This window comes from Hippopotamus amphibius, chromosome 4 (assembly GCF_030028045.1).
Source record: "Hippopotamus amphibius kiboko isolate mHipAmp2 chromosome 4, mHipAmp2.hap2, whole genome shotgun sequence".
Lineage (NCBI taxonomy): Eukaryota > Metazoa > Chordata > Mammalia > Artiodactyla > Hippopotamidae > Hippopotamus > Hippopotamus amphibius.
Window position 1 is genome coordinate 160,091,330 of NC_080189.1, and position 27,211 is coordinate 160,118,540.

The 27,211-nt window shown below is 53.3% G+C and overlaps 1 protein-coding gene across 4 annotated transcripts in view; it reads right to left on the bottom strand.

Annotated features, from left to right (window-relative positions):
* Positions 1–27,211, bottom strand: part of LTBP2 (latent transforming growth factor beta binding protein 2) — a 100,981-nt gene that overhangs the window by 17,941 nt on the left and 55,829 nt on the right. For all 4 annotated transcript variants that reach the window (XM_057733154.1, XM_057733155.1, XM_057733156.1 and 1 more), the window contains 10 exons: positions 17,285–17,359; positions 14,233–14,355; positions 12,431–12,595; positions 11,958–12,173; positions 10,832–10,851; positions 9,631–9,670; positions 8,492–8,605; positions 6,239–6,367; positions 5,371–5,499; positions 917–1,036 (listed from right to left, as the gene is read on the bottom strand). In XM_057733154.1, the coding sequence (XP_057589137.1) occupies positions 917–1,036; positions 5,371–5,499; positions 6,239–6,367; positions 8,492–8,605; positions 9,631–9,670; positions 10,832–10,851; positions 11,958–12,173; positions 12,431–12,595; positions 14,233–14,355; positions 17,285–17,359 (1,131 nt within the window). The remainder of the gene's footprint in view (positions 1–916; positions 1,037–5,370; positions 5,500–6,238; positions 6,368–8,491; positions 8,606–9,630; positions 9,671–10,831; positions 10,852–11,957; positions 12,174–12,430; positions 12,596–14,232; positions 14,356–17,284; positions 17,360–27,211) is intronic.

A 27,211-nucleotide genomic window follows, 5' to 3' on the forward strand; every position in this document is an offset into this window, starting at 1 on the left:
GAGAGGTGTCTGTCCTACGCCCCTAGCAGCCTCTCCCCTTTGCCAAGACCTGCCAGGGCTCTGGACTCTGCTTCCACGGTAGTGGCATTGGAAAGCTGGGGGCAATCTCCCTTCACCAGACACACAAGCTCATCTCTCACCTCTAGGACCATCTGAATCCAGGCAAGTCCTGGCCCAGGGAAACCTGGAGGCCGGGAAGTGTCTGGGCCTCACCTTGGATCCAGGGCAGGACTGCTTTCCAGAGGGAGCCTTGATTTACCCTCACCCAGTCCTGTCTCAGCCAGTCTTGGGAGCACATGACCCAGGCCTCTTGCAAGCATTTGACACCCTAGCCTGACAGGGAGGTGGAGGTGGCAGGCCTGCCAGGAGCTGGCATGATGGTGGCAGGTTCAAGCCAGTCCGTGAGGACATCCATTGGAAACGTCACAGCCAACGTGTGGCAGGGCCTGGCAAGGGGGGCCGGGATTAGGGCTCATTTGTTCATTTCTTTAACTAGCATCTGTTGGGGTGTCCAACACTTGGGCATTTGTCAGGTGTCCATTTGCATGTCATCTAAGGGTGTGGTCCAGCTCTGAGGAGCTCACAGCCTAAAATGCTTTAGCAAGTAGGTCAAGCCCAAGGCTCCAGGCACCTCCCAGATAGGTCAACCTTCCCTCTGTTGCATGACTCAAGGTGAGGGGCAGAGGTGCACGGAGGAGCGCTCCCAGGATCTCCTGTACATAAAGTTACTGTGCTCTTCTGCCGTGGGGGCAGATGGGATGCCAAAATCCCACTGAGGGGACAGAAGGGCTCCAGAATCCCCAGACAGGTCTCTCTGTGCACAGGAGTGGGCTCGAGGATAAGCTGGAAGGGGAGCTGGTGGTGGGCAGTGCATGGGGAGGGGCCAGGAGAGGGTGAAGGGCACCCCATTTCTTACCTTGGCAATGTCCCTTCCTGACCATGATGTAGCCCTGGTCACACTCGCAGTGGTAGGAACCCTCTGTGTTGGTGCACCGCCCCCCACTGCACACCGCTGGCTGCTCACACTCGTCTATGTCTGTGAACACACAGAAAAATCCTGAGTTGGGGCCAGCCCTACCGGGGGTCCTGGGACATCCCTTCAGAGGCCAAGGTCAAGGACACCCATGCTGAGGCCCAGGCAGGGAAGACGTCTTTGCTGCAGCCATGAACGGCAGGGGACTCCTCGGCCAGGTCTGAGACTGATCTAGCTCAGACTCTTGCAAACTCCTGAGTTCCTTTCTCCAAGGGGAGGCTACTTTGGGGGCCCATGGGGACCCTCGATGCTGTCACCTCACCCCGAGGTAAGGGCTGGTCAAGAGGTCAGGCGGCAATGCATATAGCACTATCTGAGGAGGCCAACAAAGTCCCCCTCCTGACCCCAGCACACCCCCAGAGCTCTGCTCCTAGAGTTCTTAGGGGCCTTCTTAAAGGTTAGGGGTTAAGCAGCCAGTGAGAGACAGCACCTTCAGCAGCTGGGGGTCTGTCCATGTGGTTTCTCCCATAGTCTCCCACCAAAGCATGATGGTGCCCTGTGATGGCACGAAAGCCCAAGCCTGGTCATGCCCCTCCCCTGCTTAAGGCCCTACCAGGGCTCCCCACTGCTCAGCCTGCCTCACAAGGCCTTACCCCAGCCTTGCTGTGTTTGCCGATCCCCACTGGTCCAACCTTCAAGCCTTCATTCACACAAATGCCTTTGCTTGGTTTGATGGCCAGCAGAGCCCTACTCCCATTTCAAGGATGGGTGCAACGTATCAACTCTAGGTCGCTCTGGGCACTCCCCATTCCCTGCCCCCCACCAGTCAAATTAATGGAGGACTCACCACTGCCCCCCCCGCCCCCCCCACCGCTGCACACACACCCAGCAACGGTTCAAACACTTCACAGAGGCTTTGTGCAGGTATAATGAGATAATCCAGGTGAAGGGCTTAGCACAATGGCTGTCTGGCACAAGGTAAGCACTGGAGAAACGTTAGTTATTATTATTTTTATTCTAGCATTAAACCTACTCCATAAAAATCCAAGCTCCTCAGCCTGGCATGTGAGATCTTTCATGATTTGGCCCCTGCCTGCTTCTCTCACCTTGGTTCCTGCCTCCCACATGCCTCCCTTTTCTTTTTTCTTAATGGTCAATATTTTAATGTCAAAAACTTACAAATATTTGGTATTAGTCCACATACAGTTCAGTTTTTTGTAAAGTTCTTTGGCTGCAAGAAAGAACATTTGGTTTACTTCACTAATAGGAATATCTCTTAATGCTGGGATGGCTTCTTCTTGGTATTTCTTCTGCTGTTGATGTTGGCATATTTATCTGTGATTGTATGAATGGAGCTGAGTGAAAAGGTACTATTTATGCTTATTCCAAATAAGAGTGCATAACCAATTACTACAATAATGAGGAAGTACACAGGCAATGCAACAGCCTGATATTTTTGAGGCCAATAGGGTAAGCTTAAGAAGTTTAGCCTAAGGAGCTTCTGCACGTGCTGTTCCTGTTGCCTGAAATGGCTTCACACCCACCAGCTTGGCTGTTTCTGTCTCATCTCTCAGTGAGAAGGCCCTTGCCCATATAACTGTATGGCCCTTCCAAGGGTCCCCTGAGGAATCAGCCCATAGGGTAACTGCTTTTTCTCCCTGACTGCTCAGAATGTGCTTTATTGTCCTAGTGCTCTTAGTGCCCAGCTCAGAACCCCTCAAAGTACTTATTACATAAACGGAATAACAAGCAATTGTTTATAGACAGGGTTATCACCTGAGCAATACTTCCTAACACTTTAGTGCACAGTGGAGTCACTGGCAGAAGGTATAAAATGTACACTCCCAGGCCTACGTCCAGAGATTCTGACCCAGCAGTGCTGGGTGGGCCCAGGAACCTACATTTTAATAACTCTCCAGGCAATTCTGAAATAACTGGTCCTCACTTTGGGAAGCTCTAATCCCAATGGAAGAGAAAAGGAGAACTTGATAAAGGACCCACAAACTGATTGGGCCAGGATGACTGCCTGATAAATAAGGCTGGGAAAACTGACTTGTTCTGTGCAGAAAAATGGAAATGGAGATGGAAAAGACCCGACCTTAACACCCATACAGGAATGGACTCCAGATGGATTAAAACATGTCGTGAAAGGCAAAACTGTAGCTTTAGGGAAAGAAGGTGTAGGAAAACACCGTTGTGACTTAAGAGTGGGGAAGGACTTGTTAAATAAAACCCTAAAAGCATAAAAAATAAGGTAAAAAGGTGAATTTCAATACATCAGAATTAAGGAATTCTGTGAAAAGAAGGACACGTGGATAAGCTCAATGGACAGAGGACAAGATGGAGGAGTTGCCGCATCTAAACCCAGGCAAGTATCTGGAATACATAAGGAACTCCTAAAGAGGCACAAAAAGAACCGGCAGTGACCACTGGAAAGGCGAGCGAAAGATAAGAAGAAGCAGCCTCTAGATAAGGAAACTCAAAGGCTAATATACGAAAAGATGCTCATACTTACTAGTAAAGTAAATGTTATTTTAAATATTAAATATTCAAAGAATGTATCTTAATCAATATTTATGTTAATTTCAATTCTAGAAATTATAATGCTTTCTATTAATTAATTATATAAGTCAATGAAATAATTTGTAAATAAAAATAAATACTTAAAATGAGATATTGTTTTATGAGAGCAGCACAATGTAGAAAGTGGATGTTATCCTGGATGAAGACTTATCATGCAGCAGCCAAGCCCCATTGGGAGAAGTTCTGACAGCTGACCTTCCTGCCTCCTGCCCCAGCTGTCGGGCTGGCAGAGACATCCGGATACCCAGGCTGGCATGCGGCAGGACCCCTCGTCTGGGACAGTCCTGGTGACACCCTTCCCTGCAGCAGCCACTGCTTGTCCCGGGCCAGCACCACGGGCTGGACCTGCAGGGAGCAGGGCCCCTGGCCCACCACACTTGCCAAGGCTGTGACGTCCAGAGAAGCCCCTTACCCCCAGCCTCTGCCCTCGATAATTCCAGACTGTTCTGAGCACCTCCTCGCAAGCTGGCTGACCCCATTGCCGCCCTCTGCTTACAAACCTCTACTGGCTGCCCCTGGCTGCGGGACAGCGACCAAGCACTTCAGCCTGGCACTCGAGACGCTTTGCAAACTGGTGTCGGCCCCTGTCACTTCCTCTGCCGGCCCCGCGCTCCCATCACGCTGGATTTATTCTTCTTCCCAGAGCAGGCCAGGCTTGTTCATCGCTCTGCCCTCTGCAGAAATGGTTTCCTTTCCCTGAAATGCCCTCTGCTCCCTCCTTTCCTTCACCGTGTGTGTAAGGGAGGGTGTTGGAAGCAAACCATGCTTTGGGGCCAGGATGACTGATCCTGTTTCCAGCTCTGCCACAGCTCTAGTTGTGAGGTCTCTGGGTGTTTCACTTCACCTCTCTGAGCCTCAGTTTGCTAAACTGTGAAACGGGGGTAAGGATTTCTACTGCATGGGGTTGGGATGACGAGCTTCATACAATAAGGGGCGGAGGACACTGCTGGCATGTGAGAAGTGCTCATTAAATGGGAACAGTTATCCTTGTAGCCCCACTCAAACGCCCCTTTGGGAAAACTTCCCACACTCTTCATGCAGAACCAGGGCTTCCTCGTCCCACAGTGCCACCATGCACTCCTTGCTCATTCCAGTATCCCTAGAGCTCACACAGCACCCAGGCCAGAACCAGCAATGTGAGCCCCAAGAACAGCAGTGCCAGTCTCTAGGTGAAGGATTCCAGCTGGGTCATGAATCTTACGGCACTGCTTGGAAAGCACTGCATCCTATTCTCTGTAAACGAGTTCATGAAAAAGTATGTGGGGTGTTTCATACGCAGTATAAATGCTGCATATTAAAGAGCCTTTGTTGGAAGCCTCTTTGTCCAGTGGCCCCATGCAGAGCTTCCCAGGGAAGCTTAAAGCCTTGCAGGCATTTCCCAACAAAGGCATACCTGCTCCCCAGGCTGCCCGGAGTCTCAGTTGGTGTCCTCAGGGGTCACCCGCTTTATCCAAGAGGAAAGAAGTTCCTTGTCACTCAGAATCTGGGGACCTGGCTCTTTGTCTTCATCTTCAGCTGTGTCCCCAGACCCCCTCACACTCTTGGCTCCAGTCACAGTTCCTTGGAGCATTGGTGAATGTTGCTGCCTTTCAGATTCGTACTCCTCCACCTGGTCTCAGCGACCTCAGCCTCAGTGTAGGGTCTGCTGCCTCCCAGGTCCAGGTTAGAGCCCTGGTCTTGGTTCCTGCGGCCTCCACCCTTCCCACACTCTGCAACTCTGTGATCAGGTACTGCAAATGCCTGAGTCCTCTTCCACCCCAACACTACCTGTGGGGCCCTGTTCCCCTCCCAGGGGCAAGGGTGGCTCAGCTTACCTTGGCACTCCTGTGTGGCCCCCGAGGTGGCCAGCGTGTAGCCAGGGTAGCAGAAGCAGGAGTAGGAGCCCACGCGGTTGACACAGCGCCCCCTTCCTTTGCAGGGGTCCCTCAGACATTCATTGTCATCTGAGCAGAGGGAGGTGAGGAGGGCAGTCAGGGAGGCCTTCCTTTGGGCACCTGCCAGCAACCTGCCATGCTAAGGGCTGGACCGGAAATGGTGCTGTGGGGCAAGGAGGGGATAAGGGAGCAGAGGAGCCTGAGGAGATGAAAAATCCCTAAGTCTGGGGGCCATGAAGTTGATTCATTGGACCCATTCAGCAACCAAGGGCCTGGGGCAGTGGTCCCGCACCTCCTGCCTGCCCCATGTCTCCCTCCCCCAGTGGCCTGGTGATAACGTCCTTTCTCCTTCAAGTCACAGTGGACATGTCTCCCTTGTATAAAAATATTGGGAGAGTGGATCAGGCCCACACTGGATGATCTATGTGTTGTGCCTCCAAACCTCTCCCCCAGGGATGGCTGTGGTGGAGACATTTACAACTAGGGCAGGCTTCAGTCTGCTATGCAGACAGCAAGATGGCCAGTTGGAGGGGTGGGCTGATCTCAGAGCTGAAGTCTCCAAGTACCAGTCAGGGGGCCCTGGGGTAGCTTCCCACTCTCCTAAAGTCCTGGGGACTCATCAGATGCTGCTCCCGGAGACCAGTCTCCCCAAGGTTAAGGTTAGCTTTGTCCACAGGGACTGCTCTCTTCAGCCCATCAACCACACAGCACTGATTGGACTTTTGGCTGCCTGGACTCTGGACTGTCCTCCAGACCTGCCGCCACCCACCCCTGCCACGGAGTGAAGCCAGGCCGCCCACGTGGGTACCTGTGCAGTAGGCCTGGCTGGGGTGCAGCCGGTAGCCAGGGCTGCAGATGCATCTGTATCCACCAGGGAGGTTCACGCAGGTTCCAGTGCCACAGATGTTGGTGGCTCCAGCAGCACACCTGTCAATGCCTGTGGGAGACGGAGCAAAGCAGAGGTGATGGTGGGGTGCAGATGCGCGAAGGCAGCGGAGTGGGGTGCGGGAGTGTGGGGGCGGGGCACACGGGCCTCTGAGGACCCACGGAAGCCTCACCCCAGCCTTAGCTGGGCCCTCCCACATCCATGTATAGTGTGGCCTTGTATAAGACCCCATGGCACCTCCTCCCAGGGCCCTGAGCCCTACCAGGATGGAGCTTGCAGTAGCGCATCCCTCTGGCCGAGACCCAGGGGGTTCCAGTAACCTGTGTCCCACGTCCCAGCAAAGGGCCTCCCCTGCTGAGGCCTCCAGCCTGACCGTACCCTGAACACAGGGACAGCTCTCACCCACAGCGAGTGCTTCCCTTCCCTGGCAACTCCTGCCCAGTCTTTCTTAGACAGACAGACAGATCTGGTGTGTAGGGTCTTGGGAGAACTGCCAAGGGAAGAGGGGAGAGGTGGGCTCAAGCTAGCTGAGCAGAGCCTTGAATGCCACGTAGAGATAGGCCTGTAAGCAAGGGGTCATGGGAGGTGGGGTGTGATCAGAGCTGTCTCAGAAAGACCAGGCATCTTGCACGCCACCTTGGTCAGAAAGGCGGCAAGATGGCAGATGGACGGGGGTGGGAGGGGAGGCACAGGGGGCCCCTAGAAACCTGTTGCAATGAATTAAACAGGGACTGCCTTGGGTGGTGGCAATGGGTAAAAAATGGGGGATGCATACTGAATTCAGAAACAGTTTGGGGACTCACCAGGACTCAGCACTGAGGCTGCACAGAGGGCAGAGATTATAGCTCTTTTGAACTGTGTCCTGAATAGTAGAAAAGTACCTGGCACTTAAAACATGCTGAATGAACAAATGACTGAATGCATGAGTGATGCCTTCCCTCTGGGTCTTAGCCGGGAGCCCACACACCCAGGCTCCCGGCCCTGCCCCACAGCACTGAGGAAACCCTGAAGACCCACGGGAATGGGTTGGGATGTGGCCTGCATTGGTGCAAAGTGGGGCTTCACAGCATTTGCTAAATTGCACTGAACTGAATGCACACACCAGCCTGTTTGTAAGGCTACCCTGCCCCTGGCCTGGCTCCAAGCTTGTGTCAGCCTGTGGGCTCAGGAGAACCTCCAGCCAGGTTCTAAATGTCCTCCCAGAGGGGTGAGGGTGGAGGATGGCGAGGGGGACGAGGGATCAGGTGAAAGGCTACAGATTGTGGGGGGATTCTGTCCCCACGTAGCTGAATCCCCAGCTGAGTCCCGTAACCCGGCTCATCTTGCCTGCCAAGTGGAGGGGGGCCTAGGACACTCCCTGGAGCACTGCACAAAGAAGAGGGGTCCTGGGAGAGGGCCGCAGGGATGCCCTGGTTCAGGTTGAGGAAGGCCAAACCCCTGGCCCCACCCACACTCTCGGCACTGTTCCACCAACCTGCAGGGTCTCTCCCTTTGCTGGAGGAAATCTGGAAATACCCCTCACCCCAAGGTGACCTCAGCCACAAGGTTAAGAGCAGCGAGGCCCTGATGAGGGCACTCGTGGGGGTACACACGTGAGCACACACACGTGAGCACACACGTGAGCAGGGAGCAGCTGCGGCACCACCGGCCCCACTTCTCTTGAACCAAGTGCCCAGACAACGAGCCTTTGAGGAGGGCGCATTCCAGAGCGAGGCGGATGTGCCAGGGATTTCCGCCCCCTCCCGCCCCCCCACTGCAGCGGCCAGAGCCCAGGGAACGCAGGCTCCCAGGCAGCTAAACAACCTTGAGAAACAGAACCACTTTCCTTCCCAAAAGTCGGCCCTCCCCGTGGGCAGGAGGCTGCCCACGGCCAGGGCACTCGGCTGACTCAGGGTCAACAGCCTGGAAGAGCCAGGCTCCCGAAGGCCCCACGTGCTCCCCTTCCTCGAGAGGGCCCCCTGGACTCTCCTGGAAGGCATCCCTTCTCTTTCTCCTGCCTGGCTTGACCGGTGCTCCAGTCAGGACGCGTCCAGTCACTAGGGGTACCCTGTGCTCTCTGTGGGAAGCAGCTGGGGGTGCGGATGCCGGCTGGAGTTCATTGGACACTGCGCATCTGGCCGGGGGGCCCTGGAGCCGGCTCTGGCTGCCCACACCTTGAGGGGCTGCTGCAGGTACCTGAGGGGGCGGGGGTCACCAGCACGTCCATAGGGGCAGTCACTTGCTCTTCTTCCCGGGTCTCTGGGACCCCCTGTCCCGGCAGTGGTGGCGTTGGTCTTCCTATGGCATCTCCTGCGGAAGGGAGAGGGGTGGCGAGAGCGAGTGGGCCTCAGCCCCTGGGCTGCCTGCTTCTGCACCCCCTGGACAGCATTCCCCCCAGAGGTGCACGCCCTTCCTTCCTCCCTGCCATCCGTCTGGCTCCAAGAACCAGAGGTGGCGCCTGGGGCAGGTCATCCCCTCTGCCCCCTCTGCCTCCTAGTCTCCTGAAACTTAACCTGGCCCCAAACAGAGTCAGAGGATCTGAGCCCTAACAGAGCTAGAGCATGTCATGTCTACTTCGCAGGGGAGGAAGTGGAGGCTTGTGGGAATGGCCACTTGTCCAAGGCCGCTAGCTTGTCGGAGATGGAGCCGAAACCCGGATCTCCTGATTCGTACTTCAGCATTCTTCTCCTGTTTGCAAAGTGCTTTGCAGTTTACAGAGCTCTGCCTCGAACACCAACATCTCATCTGCCTTAAGAGGCAGCAGGGCAGGCATTAGTGTCCACATCATAGGAGAGGAAACTGAAGCCAACTTCCGAACGGTGCCCTGTCCCAGCCCCAGGGACTGGCCAGCTGGGCTCTGCAGAGCTCTAACCATTTCCTGAGGGAACACAGGCCTGGGGCAGGGCTCTGGGGACCTGACCCACCCCTGCTTCAGCCAGCCCTTCCTCGTTGGTCTTATTTATTTGCTGAGTGGCACCATGAAGGGCAGAAAGAGTGCTGTGGCTGGGGAGATATTTGCAAGGCATCACAGTGTCCTTCACTGACCTTACAACACTTCAGGTATACAGAGCTCCCAGGAAGAGCATTCACATGTCACATCATCCACAACCTCATCTGATCTAAACCTCATGCATCAGCTCATGTGTGCTATCTCCTCTCCTAGATTAAGATCTCTCCTTCCCGGGGGGAGTCAAGGAAGGGAGGGAATACGGGGATATGTGTATAAAAACAGATGATTGAACCTGGTGTACCCCCAAAAAAATAAAAAATAAAAAAAAAAAGATCTCTCCTTCCCTCCCTTTGTTTCTTGGGCACCACCAGGAGGAGGCACTCACCTGGGACCCAGGTGGGTACCTGGGTAACACTGGTTGTAACCTGCACAGAAATAGGAGAAGGTCACTGTTGGCTTCTCTGTCACCCCTACGATGTGCTTCCCTCCTCCACACTCACCCCTGCCTCCAGGCTCCCCATCCAACTAACTCTCTCGTTCTCTCTTTCATTCATTCCAGATGTTGATGAGTCCTTACTACACCCTGAGCATTCTGCTGGGCATCTCATGTCCACTGTCAATGAATCTTCTCAACTATCCTCTGATAGTAGGCTGTGATGATCAAATGAGCCAATGTACGTAATGTGTGAGCTCAGTGTTACAGCAACAAATATTATATCAGTGCTATGATCTCCATGTCTCAGATAGAGCAACAGAAGCTCTAGAGGTTAACCAGTCTACCTAGGGTCACAGGGCCAGTGTGGTGAAGCTGTGGGGAACCGGGGGAGAATAGGCAGGGGAGGCAGAAGGCCAGGAGCATGGCTAGGGGCTGTGAGGACACAGAAGAACTTTGGTCTGGGAGGACAACATGCGCTTCTCCAGGAACAGAAGAAGCTCACCAGAGAAACAATATTTGGGGAGAGTCAGGGATGCAGGTTGAAGGGGCAGGGGACAGGGTAGGGACTGGCAGACTGACAAGGGGAGAAGCAGCTTCCCTCTTCTGGAATGTTTTTCTAGGAGGACACTCAGTTCTTTACAGGGAAATACTGGGCTCAGGAAAGGAGGTGGGATTCCCCTCTCTCAGTGAAGTGGTTTGAGGCTATTCACAGCTCTGTCTCTACTTCCCCACGAGCCACTCGCAGAGGAGACCTGAGACCTTAAGCAAGTCAGGCTCAGAACGTGCCAAATCCAGAATGAATCTGGAACCACTTCTAGACCTCATCTGCTGTGCTTAAAGCCTGAGTGAGAGCCAGGACTAACAGGACATATTCCTACTTCCTTTCTGAAGGGGGACCCAGACCTTCCCAAATGAGAGAACTTGCACAGTAGCTGCTGGAAAAACAGGAGCTGCTGTTATTACCTCCTTTAGGGTAAAACTGGGTCTTTGGATCCACTCTCCCACTTTGGCTTCTCTGCAAGTAAAATCCTACATACACTCTATCTTTCTCTCTTTCTTCCCTCACGGGATCCGGCCCTGTGGCCTCAGGGCTACCAGGTCCTGCTCTCTGCCACCCTTGCCCGACTCCCTGGTGGGAGGACTCGCTTACCTGGCCAGCCTGAGCGCCACCTGGGAAGGAAAGGTGAGAGTGTGAGCTCAGGCAGGAGGGTCTGGCCGCCTTCTCTCTCCCACCCACGGCCAGGGCTGGTTCAGTCTGTGACCTCCTGACCTTGTCCCCAGCAGGCTCAGCGGCAGAGAGAGCTCAGACTCTTCTTGTCTGCCTCTGCGCCTGCCACCCTTCTGGCACTGGCCAGCCCAGATTCCGGAATCCCAGGTCTGGAAGGCCTACAAGGTGGTCAGTTGGTGAGAGGAAACCTCCGGCTCTCCTTTGATGCCTCCGGTGACAGGAGTCCCACCCACTCCAGGCCAGTCCACTCCCTTGGTCCTCGCTGTAGCCCTCCTTGCACTGCCACCTCCTCCCTCCCAAGCCTCCCAGGAACACGGGGTCACTCCGCCCCCACCCCCAGGGTACAGGCCAGTTCTAGGAAGGGGAGGAGTTGCTCCTGGCCAGGCCAGTGTCCAGTTACTATGATGACTGGGGCTCTGCCTGACGTTCCTGTCTGTTCCCAATTCCTGGAGCACTTTTGACCATCACATAGTTCTCCTGGTCCTAACATGTCTTTGGCCTCCTGCACTCCATGCTACCAGTAACCCAGGTGTGCCTTCCGTGTGGTTTCCCAGGGCACCTGCCGGGGGTGCCTCAAGCCCAGTCTTTTTCCAGCACCATGCCTCCTGGGCCCAAGGCAGTTGACCTAGAGCCAGGGCTCTGACTCTAAGGCCAAGGGAGGGCATCTGAAGCCCCCAGATTCCCCAGGATCCACCTGCCGGCTCTTCAGGCTTTGCAACAGCACCAGCCCCAGGAGCTGCATGGCTGGCAGCAGGGGAAGGAAAGGCCTGATCAGCTGGCGTGGGGGATGCTGTGGACCTCTCCCACTCCCACCAGCAACTCCCTGGGACACGGGCACCTCTTGACCCCGAAGGAGGTGAGGCCATTCCATGCGGCCAGGCCTTGAGAGCAGGTTCCCAGGGCGGTGCTGCTTCTCCAAACTCCCTTTCCTAATGCCCCAGAGACTGGAGGCCATGGGTCCAGGGTCAACACCCAGTGGCTCTTTGAGGCGCTGTAGCCTGACAGGGCAGCGGAGGAATCTCTCAGGCATCTTCCCCAGCCCAGGTACCCTTGTCAGGGATGGTCTCAGCCTCCATCCAGGTGCCGGTGGCCGCCCGGAGTGGCTGCCTCTCTGCTGGCCCAGGCAGGGTCTCATTGCTCTTCCGCCCGTGCTCCCTCGAGGGTCTGGCCAGCTCCTCCTCCTCGGCTTTCCTCATGGACAGGCGGATGTCTGAGCTCGAGTAGGTGTAGCCGTGGCCGGCTGGGCAGATCTCCCGGAAGGCCTCTGCAAGTTCGATGGTCAGAGGACAAGCTGAGGGATGCTGTTCCTGCAAGAACCCAGGGCCCTCCTTTCCCTCCCTTTCGGGGGACAAGACAATTGTGGCAGGAATGAGGAAGGGGCCCCAGGTTGGATTAAGGAGTTGAACAGGAAGGAAGACTGAGGGTCTTCTGGCCTGAGGTTAGGTTCAGGCGGGGGAAAATGGCCACTGGTTTGCAGGAAGCCCCTCGGTGGCCGGTGCTGAGATGGGGACAGAGGGTTACCTGTGCCAGGCACGGGGCATTTCTCACACTTGCTGCCCCAGGCTTTGCCCACTCGGCTGCAGCAACATATCTGCTTGGTGATCCGCTGGGCCAAAGGCAGAGCGCAGGTGCCGGGCCCCAGCAGCCGGTAGCACAGCCCCTGCTGCATGGAGACGGCCTTGTCCGCTGCAACAGACACGGCAGGTGGGGATGGGCAGGTGGCCAGCAGGAGGGGAGAGGCAGTGGACGGAGGAGTGGCTGGCCACGTGTGTTCAGATTGGCCTGGCCTGCGTCTCAGTGTAGAAGTTGGGGCCCTGAAAATGCTCACGGAACATTCAGAAGAGTAGCTGCGGGAATGCTTTTAGCACCTCCTCATGTTCCCTGTTTGAGGGGACTCTTGACTCTCACCCTCACGTGGGGAAGCAGAGAGCAGGAAATAGGGATGGCTCTGCTGGTCTCCAGATTCTGAGTCTACAAGTGTTTACAGAAGCCCATCCTGGGGAGCGCAAGGGGGGAGCAGTGTGCTCTGAGGGCCACAGTCTCCCTGGGAGACAAGGTGAGAACCACAGGCCTGATGGGGAGCTTTGAGGACAGGGGCCCTGTCTCGGTCATCTTGCAGCCCAGGCACCCTGGGCAGCGTCTGGTGCATGTAGATACTCAGTAAATGCTCGTTGGATTGATGGCTGGCTGGCTCGAGCCATGAATCAAAATCCCGTGGTCTGCAGTGAGGGTGAGCCACGCTGGGTTTAGAGAATAACACCACCAAAGGCCATCTCTCACTTCCTGCACGAGGGGTCTCTTCCCAACACTAATAAATAAGTCACCACGAGCTCTTCCTGACAGTGGCCCCACGTGTTCTCCCCACTCTGGGCCCCCTCATTCTCTGCTGTCTCCTCTTAAGGCTCTTACTATCTCCATGCCCTGGGGACACTGGGTCCAGCCTCTTCCGCACATGGGTGTCCCCTCCGGGTGGTGCTGGAGTCTGTCCATCTCGTGGCCTCCCCAGACCCAGTACCTGGTGGTTTATAGAGCAAGGACTTGGCTGTCCACAGGGAGCTCTGCGGAGCCTTGGGCGGCCCACCTGACCTCGGTTGCTACTTTGCAGAGTCCAGTCAGGACTGGTTTTATTCAGTACTGGCCAGGCCTCCCTGGTCTGGGCTGCGGCATCAGCTCCGCCATGGGGTGTGGCGGGAGGCGAGGGGCACTGCCAGCCTGGGCCTCTCCCAGCTGGAAACCACAGAGGTCACTGGAAACAGCTGCCTGGGTGTACACGCATGTGCACACACACAGACACAGTACAGATACGACTCGTGACAGGTACGTGTTCGTGGACACAGAGCACATCCAGAGGGACCACAGGATTATGGGAAGGCCCTGGGGCTGGCAGCAGTGCCATTCCTGCTGTGGGCAGGCTCTTTAAGAAAGGTCTGCAGCAAAGGGGCCAGGCTGCTAAGCTCAGGCGCTAGAAGAGGCAGCCACAGCTCAGCCAGACATCACAGCAGAGGCAACACACATCCCCCCAGAGCAGATGAGATAACAGATGGGACAGCAATGATTAGACAAAAAAACAGAGGAGGTGGAAAGTCCCAAACTGAAAAGCCCTCAAAGAAACGCCTGAACATAAAAGAGAAACAGTGATTGTCTCCATCCCAGCAGGATGGGGTAGATCAGATTTGGTACTTGGGGTCCAATTCCAAGTGGAGTAGCAGCCCCTGGGCCCCGCAGTGGGGTCTGGGGGCATTTCTGCTCTCGTTCTGGCCCGTGGACCCTGAGGGTCCCATCTCGCCTCCCAGCATCCGCACCCTGGTCCCGCCTGCACTCACACACACAGCGGCTCCTGGACGGATCCAGCAGGAGGCCGGGTCTGCAGGTGCACAGGTAGCTGCCCCTGGTGTTCACGCACTCTGAGTCCTGGCACAGGCCCAGCGTCAAGCACTCGTTGACATCTGCAGGATTGGAGGAGATGACCAAGCGCCTACCCTTCCCAGGCCTGGGGGAGGGGAGGGGCTGGGGCAGAGCTCTCCTATGATTCTCCAAATAGATGGACAGCAGTAAGAGAGCTGCTGTTTACTAAATGCGATCCCTCTCTCTGGGCCTCAGTTTCTCACTTGTAATGTGGGGATCAGGATAGCAATGACCATGTCGTCCTATTAGGGGGATAAAATGAGATGAAAATTGCAAATCACTGGGTCCAGGGACTTATAATAAAGGTCATAATATTAAGAGCTAATGTTTGCTGAGTGCCTCGTATGTGCCAGGTAGCACGCCAGGTGGTCTGCATATGATACCTGTTTCATTCTCACAGTTTTATCAAGTAGGTCCACAGGGCCTCATTTTATAAGTGAGGAAACTGGGGCTTCAGGAGTAACTTGCCCAAAGTCCCTCAGCTAGTGAGCGGTGTCCTGGGAAGTAACAGGGGGAGCAGACGAGGGGAGAGTTACAGTTGGAGGGTGGAGAATGGGCTGCCCAGTCCCTCCTGTTCAGTCTTCCTTGAGAGACTGCACAGCATCTCTGCCGGACCCAAGATCCAGGGACCACGTCCACAGTGAGAGGCTGTAGGATGGAGGCCCCCCTCCGGGAAGGAAGGAGAGGCAAGAGGTTGGAGGCAGGTGCTGGGAGTGGGGCAGAGGGTTAAGAGGGCAGGGGAAACCCCAGTCCTCACACTCTGAGCTCCAAGAAGTCAGGGGCGCTTTTGGTGATGGCACCTTTGTAGATGACAGTGAGCACGGAAGATGTGTGATGGTCACCCACCTCCAGTGCCAGGAGGTAACACACGGCATCCCAGTGTCATCAGAGCCGCCTGCTCACTCACAGGCTTTGGGGAAATTGGCACTGAGCACAGGAATAAAGGGGCTGAAAGATGACCCAGCTTGGGCACCAATGGGAACTGCTGCTTGGCAGGAGGTTCTGTAGGGAGGGAGAGCTGGGAAGGGGAACCGGTCCATTTGCCTCCAGTCTATGGCCAGAGTGATGTCTAAACACAAATCTGACTTGCCTCTTGTCTGCTGAGAAGCTTGTGGGCTCCCCATCACCTCCAAGAGGGAACCTCTACACCCTCACCTGGTATCCAATGCCCTCCACCATTTTCCAAAAGCCTGTGGCTGAGTCGGTGGCTCTGATGAGACCCTAGGATGACTGTGTTATCTCCTGTGGGTGCACTGGCTGTACTCCAGTCAGCCCAAACTGTTCCTTTGTTCAGGCTGGTCCCTCAGCCTGGAAACCCTGCATCCCTTTTAGCTGGCCAACTCTACTCATTTTTAAAGCCTAGGTCAGGTATCACCTGAAGACTTCCTTGATCCTCCAGTCTGGGAAGGGGCCCCACCATAGGATTCCATAGCACCCAATGTCTCTTTCTCTCGAGAGCATTTCTCTCATTGTGTGTAACTGTTAAGGCATCTGTCTTCACCTGGGGCAGCGGCTGTGTCTTATCCATCACTATGAACTAACACCTAGCACAATGGATGCAGCTCATAGCAATATCCCAAAATTGGCCTGTGGAAGTAGGAGAGAAGGATGGAGAGAGGAGGGATGGTACCTGCCAGTGCAAAGATGAGCAGGTCCCATCCCAGACAGGGAGAACACAGCCACAGATATGGAAAGGGGGAGGTTTCAGGGGGCAAGGCCTACTGGGGAGGGTCCCTTGTCATCCTGTATTCTGGGGGCTTGGTGGAGGGAGGGCAGAGAGCACATTTGAGATCCTGGCAATAACTTTAGCACTGCAGACTGGGAAACCTGCCAGGCGGAGAGGCCACCGAGGAGAGTTTAGATATGAGCAGCTCCATTGTGCTAAAGGCAAAAATACTGACTTCTCTCCATACCCAGTTACGAGGTACTTGCTTCATTGACCAGGAGGGAGGCTGAGTCTGGGCTGGGCTGGGTCAGAGGCATGCCCTTTTGCCTGGTCCAACTATCTGTTCTCATCTACGGGCCAGAAATCCCCACAGGCAGATAGCCAGCCACTCCAGACTCCTCTCTCCTGAAGCCTCCAGGGAGGGGGACCTAGGAGGCCGAGTCAATCCCCTGTCTCTAAACTAGCTTCACCCAAAGCAAACTGTACAGACAGCAATTTGTCCAGTTCTTAAAGCTCTCCAAAGGGGCAGCTCAACCCCAGGAGCCTGCCACTGGCTGGAAGGCCCAACTCATATCACACCTATCTCCAGGTGCACAGCCAGCAAGGGCTCCCTGCTCAGAGGCATGGCTGAGCCCCCCTTCCAGCTCTTCAATCCCGAGGTGCCCCTGGGCCTTGCCTCTCTGGGGGTCTCTAATGCAGAGCACCTATTCCTCAGCTGGCCTTATAGAGCCTACTAGCCAGGCCAGCAAGGCGGAGCACTGTGCTTTATGGTGCCCCTCCCCCTGCGCCCCCAGCCCCTCCACCTGTGCCCTCTCCCCTCCAGGCTGTGGGAAGGACACCTGAGCAGCTAAAGGTGCTTTGCTGGGAAAAGTCCAGAGGTCCCCACCAACTCAGGCTGACTTGATCTCCCACCCTGGAGTCAAAAGTCCTCCCATTCCAAGGAGAGCAGCCAGGAGGTGAGTGGATGTGCGAGGACTGGGGCGGCACCTTGAGGTACAGCACAACGCAGCCCTAGAGAGGCACCTGCTCAGATCTGAGTGGGGGTGGGTGGAGATGAGGAGGAGGGGACGGCTTGGCGCCCAGGCCCTTTCTCAGCTTGCACTATCACTATCTTCTGGCTTCCTTAGGCCCCTGGAAGCAGCAGCCCCCACAGATCCCTCAAGCGGGGGCTTAGAGGTGCCCAGTGGAGACCACTCAGACAGTGGCAGCCACTCCTTCTATCTGGGGGTGGGGTGTCTCCCTGTATCATCAAGCCTCTGTCATTTCCACTCCCCAAGCCCAGCCCTGGCCCTGGTCATCCTTACCTTGGCAGTGAGTCAGGTTCAGTCTCTTGTACCCCTGCGGACACTCCAGCTGGCCATTTTCAATCACTGGGGAAGCTAAGGAGTGAAGATACGGACAGTTTCACTGGGGCACCCTCGGCGTCCTCTGGTACCCATGCTGGGAAGCGGGGTGCAGTCTGGATATCCAGCACACTTTGCAGCGGCGAGGCCCCATCCCCCCAGGCCGTCGCGCTGGGTAGCTGCGCCTACTTGGACGAAATCTCTTCCCTGGCTCTCACCAGGCTACTCTCAGCCCACCTTGCTATTACTAAAAATGATACTAAGTGACTCTATGTCTTGTATACACAGTCATAATAATATAGTCATATAGTTCTTACATGCAGTATGTTATCTATGTTATACAATATAACATGTGATTGAACAAGTTTTATGTTTATTTTTTTACCTTTTGTTTTTGAAGTAATTATGGATTTGCAGAAAGTTGCAAAAAAAATAGTACAGTGAGGTCCTATGTATTCATCACCCACTTTCTCCCAATGGCTGCGTCTTACACAACTCTAGTAGTTTTGTTAGTTTTTAAACATCTGAATATGACAATTCACAGTCTGGTTCAAAGTTCAGTTTATTCTGATACTTGGTTTCAATGCCAACTTAGCTAACAAAGAATCCCACCAATCCCGGAAGAGTCTCACCATTGAGGGCACTTATAAAACCATGAGATTCATTCACTCACATTCACCTACCATGAGATGCTGTTGTTGAAATTTGGTGAGTAGATTTTCACATTCCCTGAGGTCAGTTAGTTGTTTTTACAAATTCAAAAAAAGTTAGAAAATTCCAGTTTTCGAGTTTTTCAAGTATGCAAGTGGAGAGGATTTACAGCAACAAATCACAGGATGATGAAATTATTTCCAAACATTCATCTTCAAAAGGTTCTCTCCCACCACAACTTCTTTGAAAAGCAGTCTTGCTTGACATTTATAACAAAATGGGAGAGGTCTGAGTCCAGATGGACCAACAAGGCAATAACTCTCAGTATTTTGGTACTGATACATATCTATCTCGATTTCACAACATTCCTCCTTACTTTAAAGATAGAGAGAAAAAAGTGTGGAAAACACACACACACACACACAGACCCCAACTGACATTCAATAAAAACAGGGAAAAGATCTCCACCACCTTGGAGGGGCAGATTTATATGTCAACCTCCAAAGACGTGCTTTAAAGATTTTTTTAAATTAATTAATTTATTTTATTTTTTATTTATTGCCTGCATTGGGTCTTTGTTGCTGCGCACAAGCTTTCTCTAGTTGTGGTGAGCGGGGTCTATTCTTCATTGCAGTGCGCAGGCTTCTTATTGCGGTGGCTTCTCTTGTTGTGGAGCATGGGCTCTAGGCACACTAGCTTCAGTAGTTGCAGCACGTGAGCTCAATAGTTGTGGCTCTTGGGCTCTAGAGCACAGGTTCACGGGTCTAGTTGTGGCACACAGGCTTAGCTGCTCCGCGGCATGTGGGATTTTCCCAGACGAGGGCTCAAACCCGTGTCCCCTGCATTGGCAGGAGGATTCTTAACCACTGTGCCACTAGGGAAGCCCAAGATTTTTTTTTTTTTTTTGAAGATTTTTTTTCTTGAAAAGCACTAGCAGATAGTATACTATAGCTGTCATCACAGAAAAATGCAGCAAATGTGGACCACCCATCCTTTTGTTTAAAAAAAATAAAGAACTCAAAATAAAGAACTCATCTTTCAGTTTGATGATTCCTTTGCTGAGACATAGCCAGTAATTCTCAAGGGGTACAGAGATTTCCACAGACACTATTCCAATACGAAGTTTGGTAAAGATACTATTATAATTTAAAGGTCTTTTTTTTTTTTAATAAAGTTAACCGCCTAATGACTTCCTATGGTAGCCTGTCTTCTCCTGGCTTTGACTTCTTTGTGGCAATAGCTTGCCTATGAAGGCTGTGGTGAGGTGACTTTACATACAGCATTCCCCAGCTGCATTACCTTGCTGGTCCTAGCATCAGCCACTGCACTTGTAGAGTTATTGGATAAACCTTATTTTTATTCAAGAAGTCATTTACTGTTGAGAATATAGGTATTCTATCTTCTGTATAGGTTTCGCCTTTAGTGGCTTAACAATAGATAGTTCTTCATATATATATTGTTGAAATAGATTCTTGCAAATACCAAGAAACATGTTAGGAGTACCTATACCTTCATCCAATTATACAGCAAAATGGGGGTGTCTCAGTGTTTTAAATTGTTTTTCTTTTTCTTTTTTTAATTAAATTTATTTATTTATTTATTTATTTATGTATTTATTTATTTAAGGCTGCCTTGTTGTCTTCGCTGCTGCCAGCGCGCTTTCCCTAGTTGCAGTGAGCAGGGCTACTCTTCGTTGTGGCACTCAGGCTTCTCATTGTGGTGACTTCTTGTTGCAGAGCATGGGCTCTAGGCGCGAGGGCTTCAGTAGTTGCAGTGCATGGGCTCAGTAGTTGTGGCTCGTGGGCTCTAGAGCGCAGGTTCAGTAGTTGTAGTGCACCGGCTAAGTTGCTCCACGGCATGTGGGATCTTCCCGGACCAGGGATCAAACCTGTGTCCCCTGCGTTGGCAGGCAGATTCTTAACCACTGCGCCACCAGGGAAGTCCGTAAAACATTTTTCTAATCAAGATAGCTTTTACTCTAGCATTAGCCGTTATCTCTGTGCACATTATACTCTGAAGGCAAGACTTGCTATTAATGACACTAGATATGAGCTGTATTTCATATTGCCTTCTTGATCATTTGGCTCCTGGGGTCCACGTTGGGTCCCATCTGAGAAGCGAACATTATTTTTACCTTGGAATTTGACTGATTACCTATCAGAGAAGTGTCAGCATTGCATTTTTAAATGATCACTTATGGTTATTCATATTATTTTAAATCCTGTTTCTTTGAAAGAATGTTTTAGAGTCATTTCTCCAGTTGGTGAGGGTTGCTTGAGTTAAAATTAGACAAACTAACCGAGAAACCCACAAGCGGGGCATTTGTCACGCATTACGTGTTGTGATACCAAAGACAAACATGAGCAGGCGCCGTATTTCCCTGGAAGCCCCACTCTTCCCTGAGGAAGCTTGCGACAGTCTGACGTAGGGACCAAGTAAGGACATAAATTAGTAAACCTTAATTTTTTTTTCCTTCAGATTAAAGAATTGTAGGACTTCCTAGGTGGCGCAGTGGTTAAGAATCCGCCTGCCAATGCAGGGGACACGGGTTCGAGCCCTGCTCTGGGAAGATTCCACGTGCCACGGAGCAACTAAGCCCGTGTGCCACAACTATTGAGCCTGTGCTCTAGAGCCCGTGAGCCACAACTATTGAGCCCAGGTGCCACAACTATTAAAGCCCATGCGTCTAGGGCCCTTGCTCCACAACAAGAGAAGCCACTACCATGAGGAGCCCGCGCACTACCATGAAGAATAGCCCCGCTGGCAACGACTAGAGAAAGCCCATGTGCAGCAACAAAGACCCAACGCAGCCAATAAATAAATTAAAAAAAAAGAATTGTACATTGAAGTTGTAGTTTGTTGGTTTTTGCCATGGATGGTCTTCCCCAGGGTTTGTGTGTTCTTCCACACGGGGACTAGGCTTCAGCCTAAAAGGCTGCAATGTGGAGATAAGTGAGGATTCTGAAAACGCTGACACTGAGAAGAAGGATAGGCGTGAGGCCGGAAAATGTGAGCGCCTGGCCTGGGGCCTGGTGGCATGAACTGAGGACAGGGAGGAGGAAAGAAAGAGGGGAAGTTGTTTGGAGAAACTCAGAAAGCAAGCTGATTAGTTGCAGCCTGAGAACATTATGAGGAGCAGAAGGTGGGAAGGAAGAATGTGAGGCTGACGCCCGGGGGCCGGAGAACCGAGACAAGGCGACATCCGGACAGCGCTTTGGAGGCGGGAGGCCTTTGGTGCATGTTGTCCTCTTTGTTTCTCACAATAACCCGACAAGGCAGGGCTCGTTACCCTCATTTAACAGATTAGGAAGGTAGGTGAAGCTCAGAGGGGGCTGAGTCGGGGCTGCAGCCAAGCTTCTGGCTGGGAAGTGCACATCCCGTCCCACACCCAGAGAGGAAGGGAGTGGGGAGCCAGAAGGCCAGGGCAGCAAGGCGGTGTCGGGAGGGAGAAGTCAGGCAGAAGGACCTCGCTTCTTTAGTGAGCAGGAAAGGGGTGGCAGAGAGCTGGGATCAGAGTAAGGGCGGGAACCAGCTGTGGCACCTGCAGGAAACCCCCGAGAAGCTGAGCAATGTGTGAACTGAGAGGAGCTGCGCTTATGCTTTCCTCTGCAAACATGTGCTTTTTCTGTAAAGTGATTTCCTCCTGAGAGGACACTGCCCTCTCACTGGCCTGAAGAGAAACTGTTGACTGGACAACTCTTGGTGAGGTCAGGCTTCTGGAGAGAAAGATGTGTCAAAGCCAGCATTCCTGGTGAAATGCCCATTTTTGCCAGCAAACCCCACCCCACCCACCTAGAACCAGGGCCCTCAGTGCCCTTCCTCACACCTCACAGAGGCCATCTATAAGGGGCTGGTTCCTCGTTTCTGTGAGACCAAGAGCAAGCAGTCAGTCCAGAAGACTCTGCTTATATCTCTTTGGGGGAAAGAAAGCTGAAGTGCAGGTGACCACGTGGAAGGGAGAAACCTTGGCTTGGGGTGAGAACTCAGCACCCACCCCCAGCTCTGGGTGAGATTTCGGCAGTGATGGAGGAGGATGGGTACCACCAGGGGTACCTCGCAAGTGCTCCCAACACACGCAGGCCTTCCCTTGTCACAGCGCTTAATGGGCTGTGCCATGGCTGCCTGTGTACTTGTCCATCTCTCCTGCTAAAGCGTAAGCTCTGCGAGGACAGGGACCTTGCCTTCTTTGTCGTTGCTATGTCTCTGGCGTCAAGCACAGCATGTGGAATAGTATAGGCACTCAGTCAAAAGGGAATGAATAATGGTAGCAAACACTAAAATAGCTCGTACTAGGGGTTAGGCCCTATTATAAAGGCTTTACAGGTAATAACTTATTTAATCCTCATAACAGGCCTTGGAGATACTTACTAATATTATCTCCAATTTACAGATGAGCAAACTGAGGCACAGAGAGGTTAGGAAATATGTTCAATGTCACCCAGCTGGTGGATGGAGCTGGGATTATGGGTCTGCCCCCAGAGGATAAATTCTGACCCCTTCCTCTCTACTGCCTGCAAGTGAATGAATCAATGAACTCGTGACAAGTCTTAGGAGTTGTCTGGGCCAAGAATCTTAGGATCCAGAGGCCACAGGGCAATGTCTGCCCAGCAGGAAGCATATCACCCTTCCTGGGAACTCCTCCTCTCCCTTTATAAAACAAGGGATCAGGAAGTGAATGGGGAAAAAAAAAGGCAGGGACATCCAGAAGGAGGTCAGAGGAACTAATCAGATGCTGGGCAAGTGCTCCACAATGTGTACAGCCAACGCAGCACGTAGGATCAGCAAGGGAAATAGTGAAGCACCTGTACTCCTCCCATGGCCCCTCAGCCAGATCAGGGATAAATCAAGGGTCAGAGAGCAGAGGACTTGTGGATCTGGAAGGAGAGACTGGCTGAGCTGGGATTCCCATGGGTGCTTCAAAGAGGCTCTTGGGGAGTGGCCTTGCACTTGACCTGAGAGGCCAAAGCAGTTGCTGAGGGGTCACCTGGACTCAACCTGAACTCCAAGGAGTCTGAACATCACCAAATGCCCGTGAAGCATGTACATCAGACACGCATAACTTTCCTGGTCAGGAAGCCTGGGCCCCGCAGGCCTGGAATTCAGGTCTTCTGGCCCGAACCCCGGCCCTGTCCACTCACCGCTGCACCGTGGCTGCTCACAGACGCGGAAGGAAGCAGAGGGGCACCCTGGCTGCAGCTGCCCCTGCCCTGCTGATTCTCACCCTTGGCTGCAGGAGTTCTCAAGGAGGCCTCAATAAGGGCAAACTAATTGCTGGAGATGGTTTTGGCCCTGACTGTGACAGCGCTCGGGGAGGAGATGGTGGAGACATATGTCTGGCCACAGGGCTGTTTACAAGCCACGCCAATCTCAGTCTGCAATGACAGTTGGCTGCAGCAGGGAGATGTGGAGGGTGCCCCGCCACACCTCCTTCTGCCCAGAGGACACACACACACACACACACACACACACACACACCACAAGGCTAAGCTTGACGCACAGCGGCATGGAGCTGAACCCCTCAGGCGGGTAAGCTGGAGAGAAACTTTGACTCCCCTGGAGCAGTGGAAAGAGTGTGAGTGCTGGGACAGCCAGACTCGCATCTAATTCCAGGCTCCACTCTGACCAGCTGTGTGACCTGGGGCACATTTCTTAACCTCCTTCAGTTTTAATTTTTTCATCTGTAGAAGTGGGGACAGAAACTTGGTTCATCGGTTGTAGTGAGGATTAACTTTACTGAAACAACCAATGTCAGACCGAAACTAGCACAATGCCTGGCACAGTCTCTGTAGGTGTTCTTCAAGGCTTCCTCACTCCCTCCCTGCCTCCATCCCTTCTTTCTTCCTTCCTTCCAGGAACACAGTTTCAAGGAAAGCAAGCTGGCCTGCTGCCCTCTCACTGGTTGGAGAGACTTGGGCAAGTTACTCTCTGAGCCTTGGTTTTCTTATCAGTTAAGTATAAGAAATTGTCTTATCAGACAATTCCTTTCTCAGGGGGTTTATTGTGAACATTAAACAGGCATGCAAAACTCTGAGCACGATACTTGCCACGTATTGGTCATTATAACAATGTCTGTTACTTCAGATATTCCTTCTTGGTGAAGTCTTAATGGATCCCTCCAAGGACTGTGGAAATTCCACCCAAAGATGGGCTCTGACTGCTTCCTCAGGGCAGCTCCAGAGCCCACGTGGGTGTCTTGGTCACCATGAACAGTGAGGAGGAGAGGGGTCTGGTCAGAACCCTGGCCCAGACAGGTGCCACTCCAGCCACCCCAACTCCATCCCTCCCTAGGGCTCTCTGAGCCAGGGATATCACATGTCAGTGACACCCCTGCTGCGGTAGGAAGGGCGCTAACTGGAGCTGAGGCACATTTTGCAGGAGGCTTCGAGTCCCCTGGAAGATCTCAAAACAACCCTGAGCCAAAGAGTCAACGCTTTTTTCAGTCCAACAACTGGAATTCTGAAAGTCTCATTTCTTCAGGGCAGGAGACTGGGCGTCCGACCCAGAGTCACAGGGAACAGGAGCCCCACCCAAGCACAGCTCTTCCCCCAGCCGGGGTCCTCTAGTTCGGCGAACGCCCAAGCCAAGAAGCAGAGAAAGCAGATCACAGAGTGATTAGAAGCAGGGGTCTGGGGTCACATAGACCTGGAGTTTCAGGCCCAATTTCCTCATGTGTAAAATGAAGATAGTAGCACCCACCTAGAGATGTTGTTAGGATGCAAAGAAACGAAAACGAACTCAGCGTGGTGCCTGGTGCATATGACATCCTCTGAATAAAGGGCTGCTAATGAGGGCGTGATGAGAGTGATGAGTGGTGCTGCTGTGTGTGCCCTAGGACTCTCTGCCCCAGCCTCAGACATCACCTTCACATGCCCCCTCTCCCCAGGGGCTGGCATCACAGACCCACACCTGGAATACCCCTTGCGGGCAAGGACCATGGCGAAACCCAGCCAAACCAAGGCTTTCCGTCTACGGAGAGTTTCAAATACATTTTCAGACGTATGTGTAAACCTCCATTCCCTCAAAAGTCAATTTGCTTCCCCCACTCCTTCCAAACACATGCTCTTGGTAGGCACGTTCCTCATGGTGGGGAGCTCAGTACTTTTGGAAACATCCCATCACATCGCTGGGCAGCGGCCGTTTTTAATAAGTTGTCCCTACTGCTCAGTTTCCAGTTGAGCTCTGCCTCCTAAAAACATCCACACATAAGCTTTTGCCCACCCCCCACCCCCAAACCACAGGGAACAAGCCTACCCAATCCCCCCCACTCCCCCGGGTATTTCTTTCAACACATCTCTGTTAACTCAGGCCTGCGTTGCCGGTTGCTGCCCTGCCTGTCTGTTCAATCCAGTCCTCTGGCGGGATGCTGTCCTTTACATACACACAGAATAAAATCCTGGGATGCACCCTCTTGACCGTGAAATCCTGGTCTAGCATCCTGATCTGTGTTGCCTTCAGGCAGCGCCCCCGCCACACACACACACCCCCCGCCCCTGCCCCCGCTGAATGATTAGGGAGGTCCTGTTCAGCTAAGAATCAGACGCAGTTGATTTGAATCCTAGCTCTCCTGTCCTAGCTGGGCGACCTTGAACAAGTTCCTCAGCCCTCTTGGAGCTACAGTTTTCTCCTCTGTCAAATGGGGATAGTTTCTCAGCTTGCAGGTGGCTGCGATGATGAAATGAGATAACGGAGGTGAAAAGCACAGCACAGTGTAAAAATTCAGTAACTGGCGGCTGTTGTTGTTTTCACGAGGGAAAGATACAGAATTCCTTGAAGGGGCAGAGCAGGAGAATCAGCTCTCCCCGGAGATACAGGGAGGGGCCTGGCTTCTGAGGCGAACTCGTCCCACGCCAGGCGGACGGGCAGATGGTCTTGCGGCAAAGAGCAGGGCCCCGTGCGCACTCTGTGTGCCGGCCCCGCCTGCCCCAGCAAAGGGGCCTTGGGGCTGACGCAGCCAGTGCCAAGCCAGATGGGGCAGCGGCCAACTTTCCAGTCAACCCAGATGTCTGTCTTTCTCGGATGAAAACTCAAAAATGTGGCCTCAATCAAAGTGGCTTCTGAGAGCTGTGTTCCCTCCAGACCCTGGCTGGGGGACTGCAGAAGCTCTGAGCCAGGGCCTTTGATAACTCCCCAGAGGTCAGGAAGATGTGGCTCAGGCCAGGTCCTGACAGGTCCGCTGCATCTGTCACTCAGAGTGAAGGGAGAGGAGGTGGGGGACCAGAGGCTGGCCGAGATCCACTCCCTCAGCCATTTCCCCGAGAAAGAAGGCACTGAGGAATTTTTCTGGAAGAAGAGGGATTTGTCTGTGCTATGTAACTGAGACTTCAGGGCAGTCCTTTTCCACGTTAGAAATAGCAGCATTCTGTAGGGACCGTCTTCCACAGTCCTGCACAGCCTCAGAAGCCAAAGATGACTGCGGGGAACTCCCCCTCCCACGGCCGCTGCTGGCTTTACTACGTCTCTCACTCCCTGATTCTACTAGACCACCTTCAAGGGATGACAGGGCCCTTCCGCGAGGGGCACAGCCTGACTTTATCAGACTAGAAATAGAGATTCAGAGACAGGGGCAAAGCCACCAGGGCTGAGAATGTTCTAGAACTCAGGAGTATGACCGTCTTGCCAACCATTCCCAACCCACGCCAGCAGCCCGCCTTTTTTTTTTCCTGAGTCTTGCACAGTAGCTTGCCTGTCTTGCCTACTTAAAGAAACATTCCCCACCCCGGCCCCAGGCTCGGGCGTGGAGCTAAGTGTCTGGCACCCTGTCAACACAAACAAGGTTCCCTAGCATCTTGCCCCTTCTCTCTACAATGCCCAGCTGCACTTTAATGCATTTCAAATGTTTACATTGTCCTGTCTTTGTAATTTCTTGCTTGGTGCGGGGGAATGCTTAACATCTCAGGGTCTACCCCCTGGTGCCCAGCTTGCTGAGATGTGCTGAACACAGTGAGGGAGCAGTGCTAGGAGGCACTGCCTCGGACAGGGAGGGGGTGAGGGCTCAGCCTTGGACATGTTCTCCAGGAAATGTTCTCACTCTCTTGATATCACCCGCTTGTGCAATTTCCTTGAGTTGTGAAGCCCTTTCCCACCTCTTTGGCCTACTCTAATAATTCTTCAGATCTCATCCTGGATGTCTCCTCCTATAAGAAGCTTTCCCTGATCCACCAGTTTGAGGAAGGGTCTCCTACCCCACAGTGTACAGACGGGCCGATTGCGCACTGCACCAAAGCACCACATCTAACA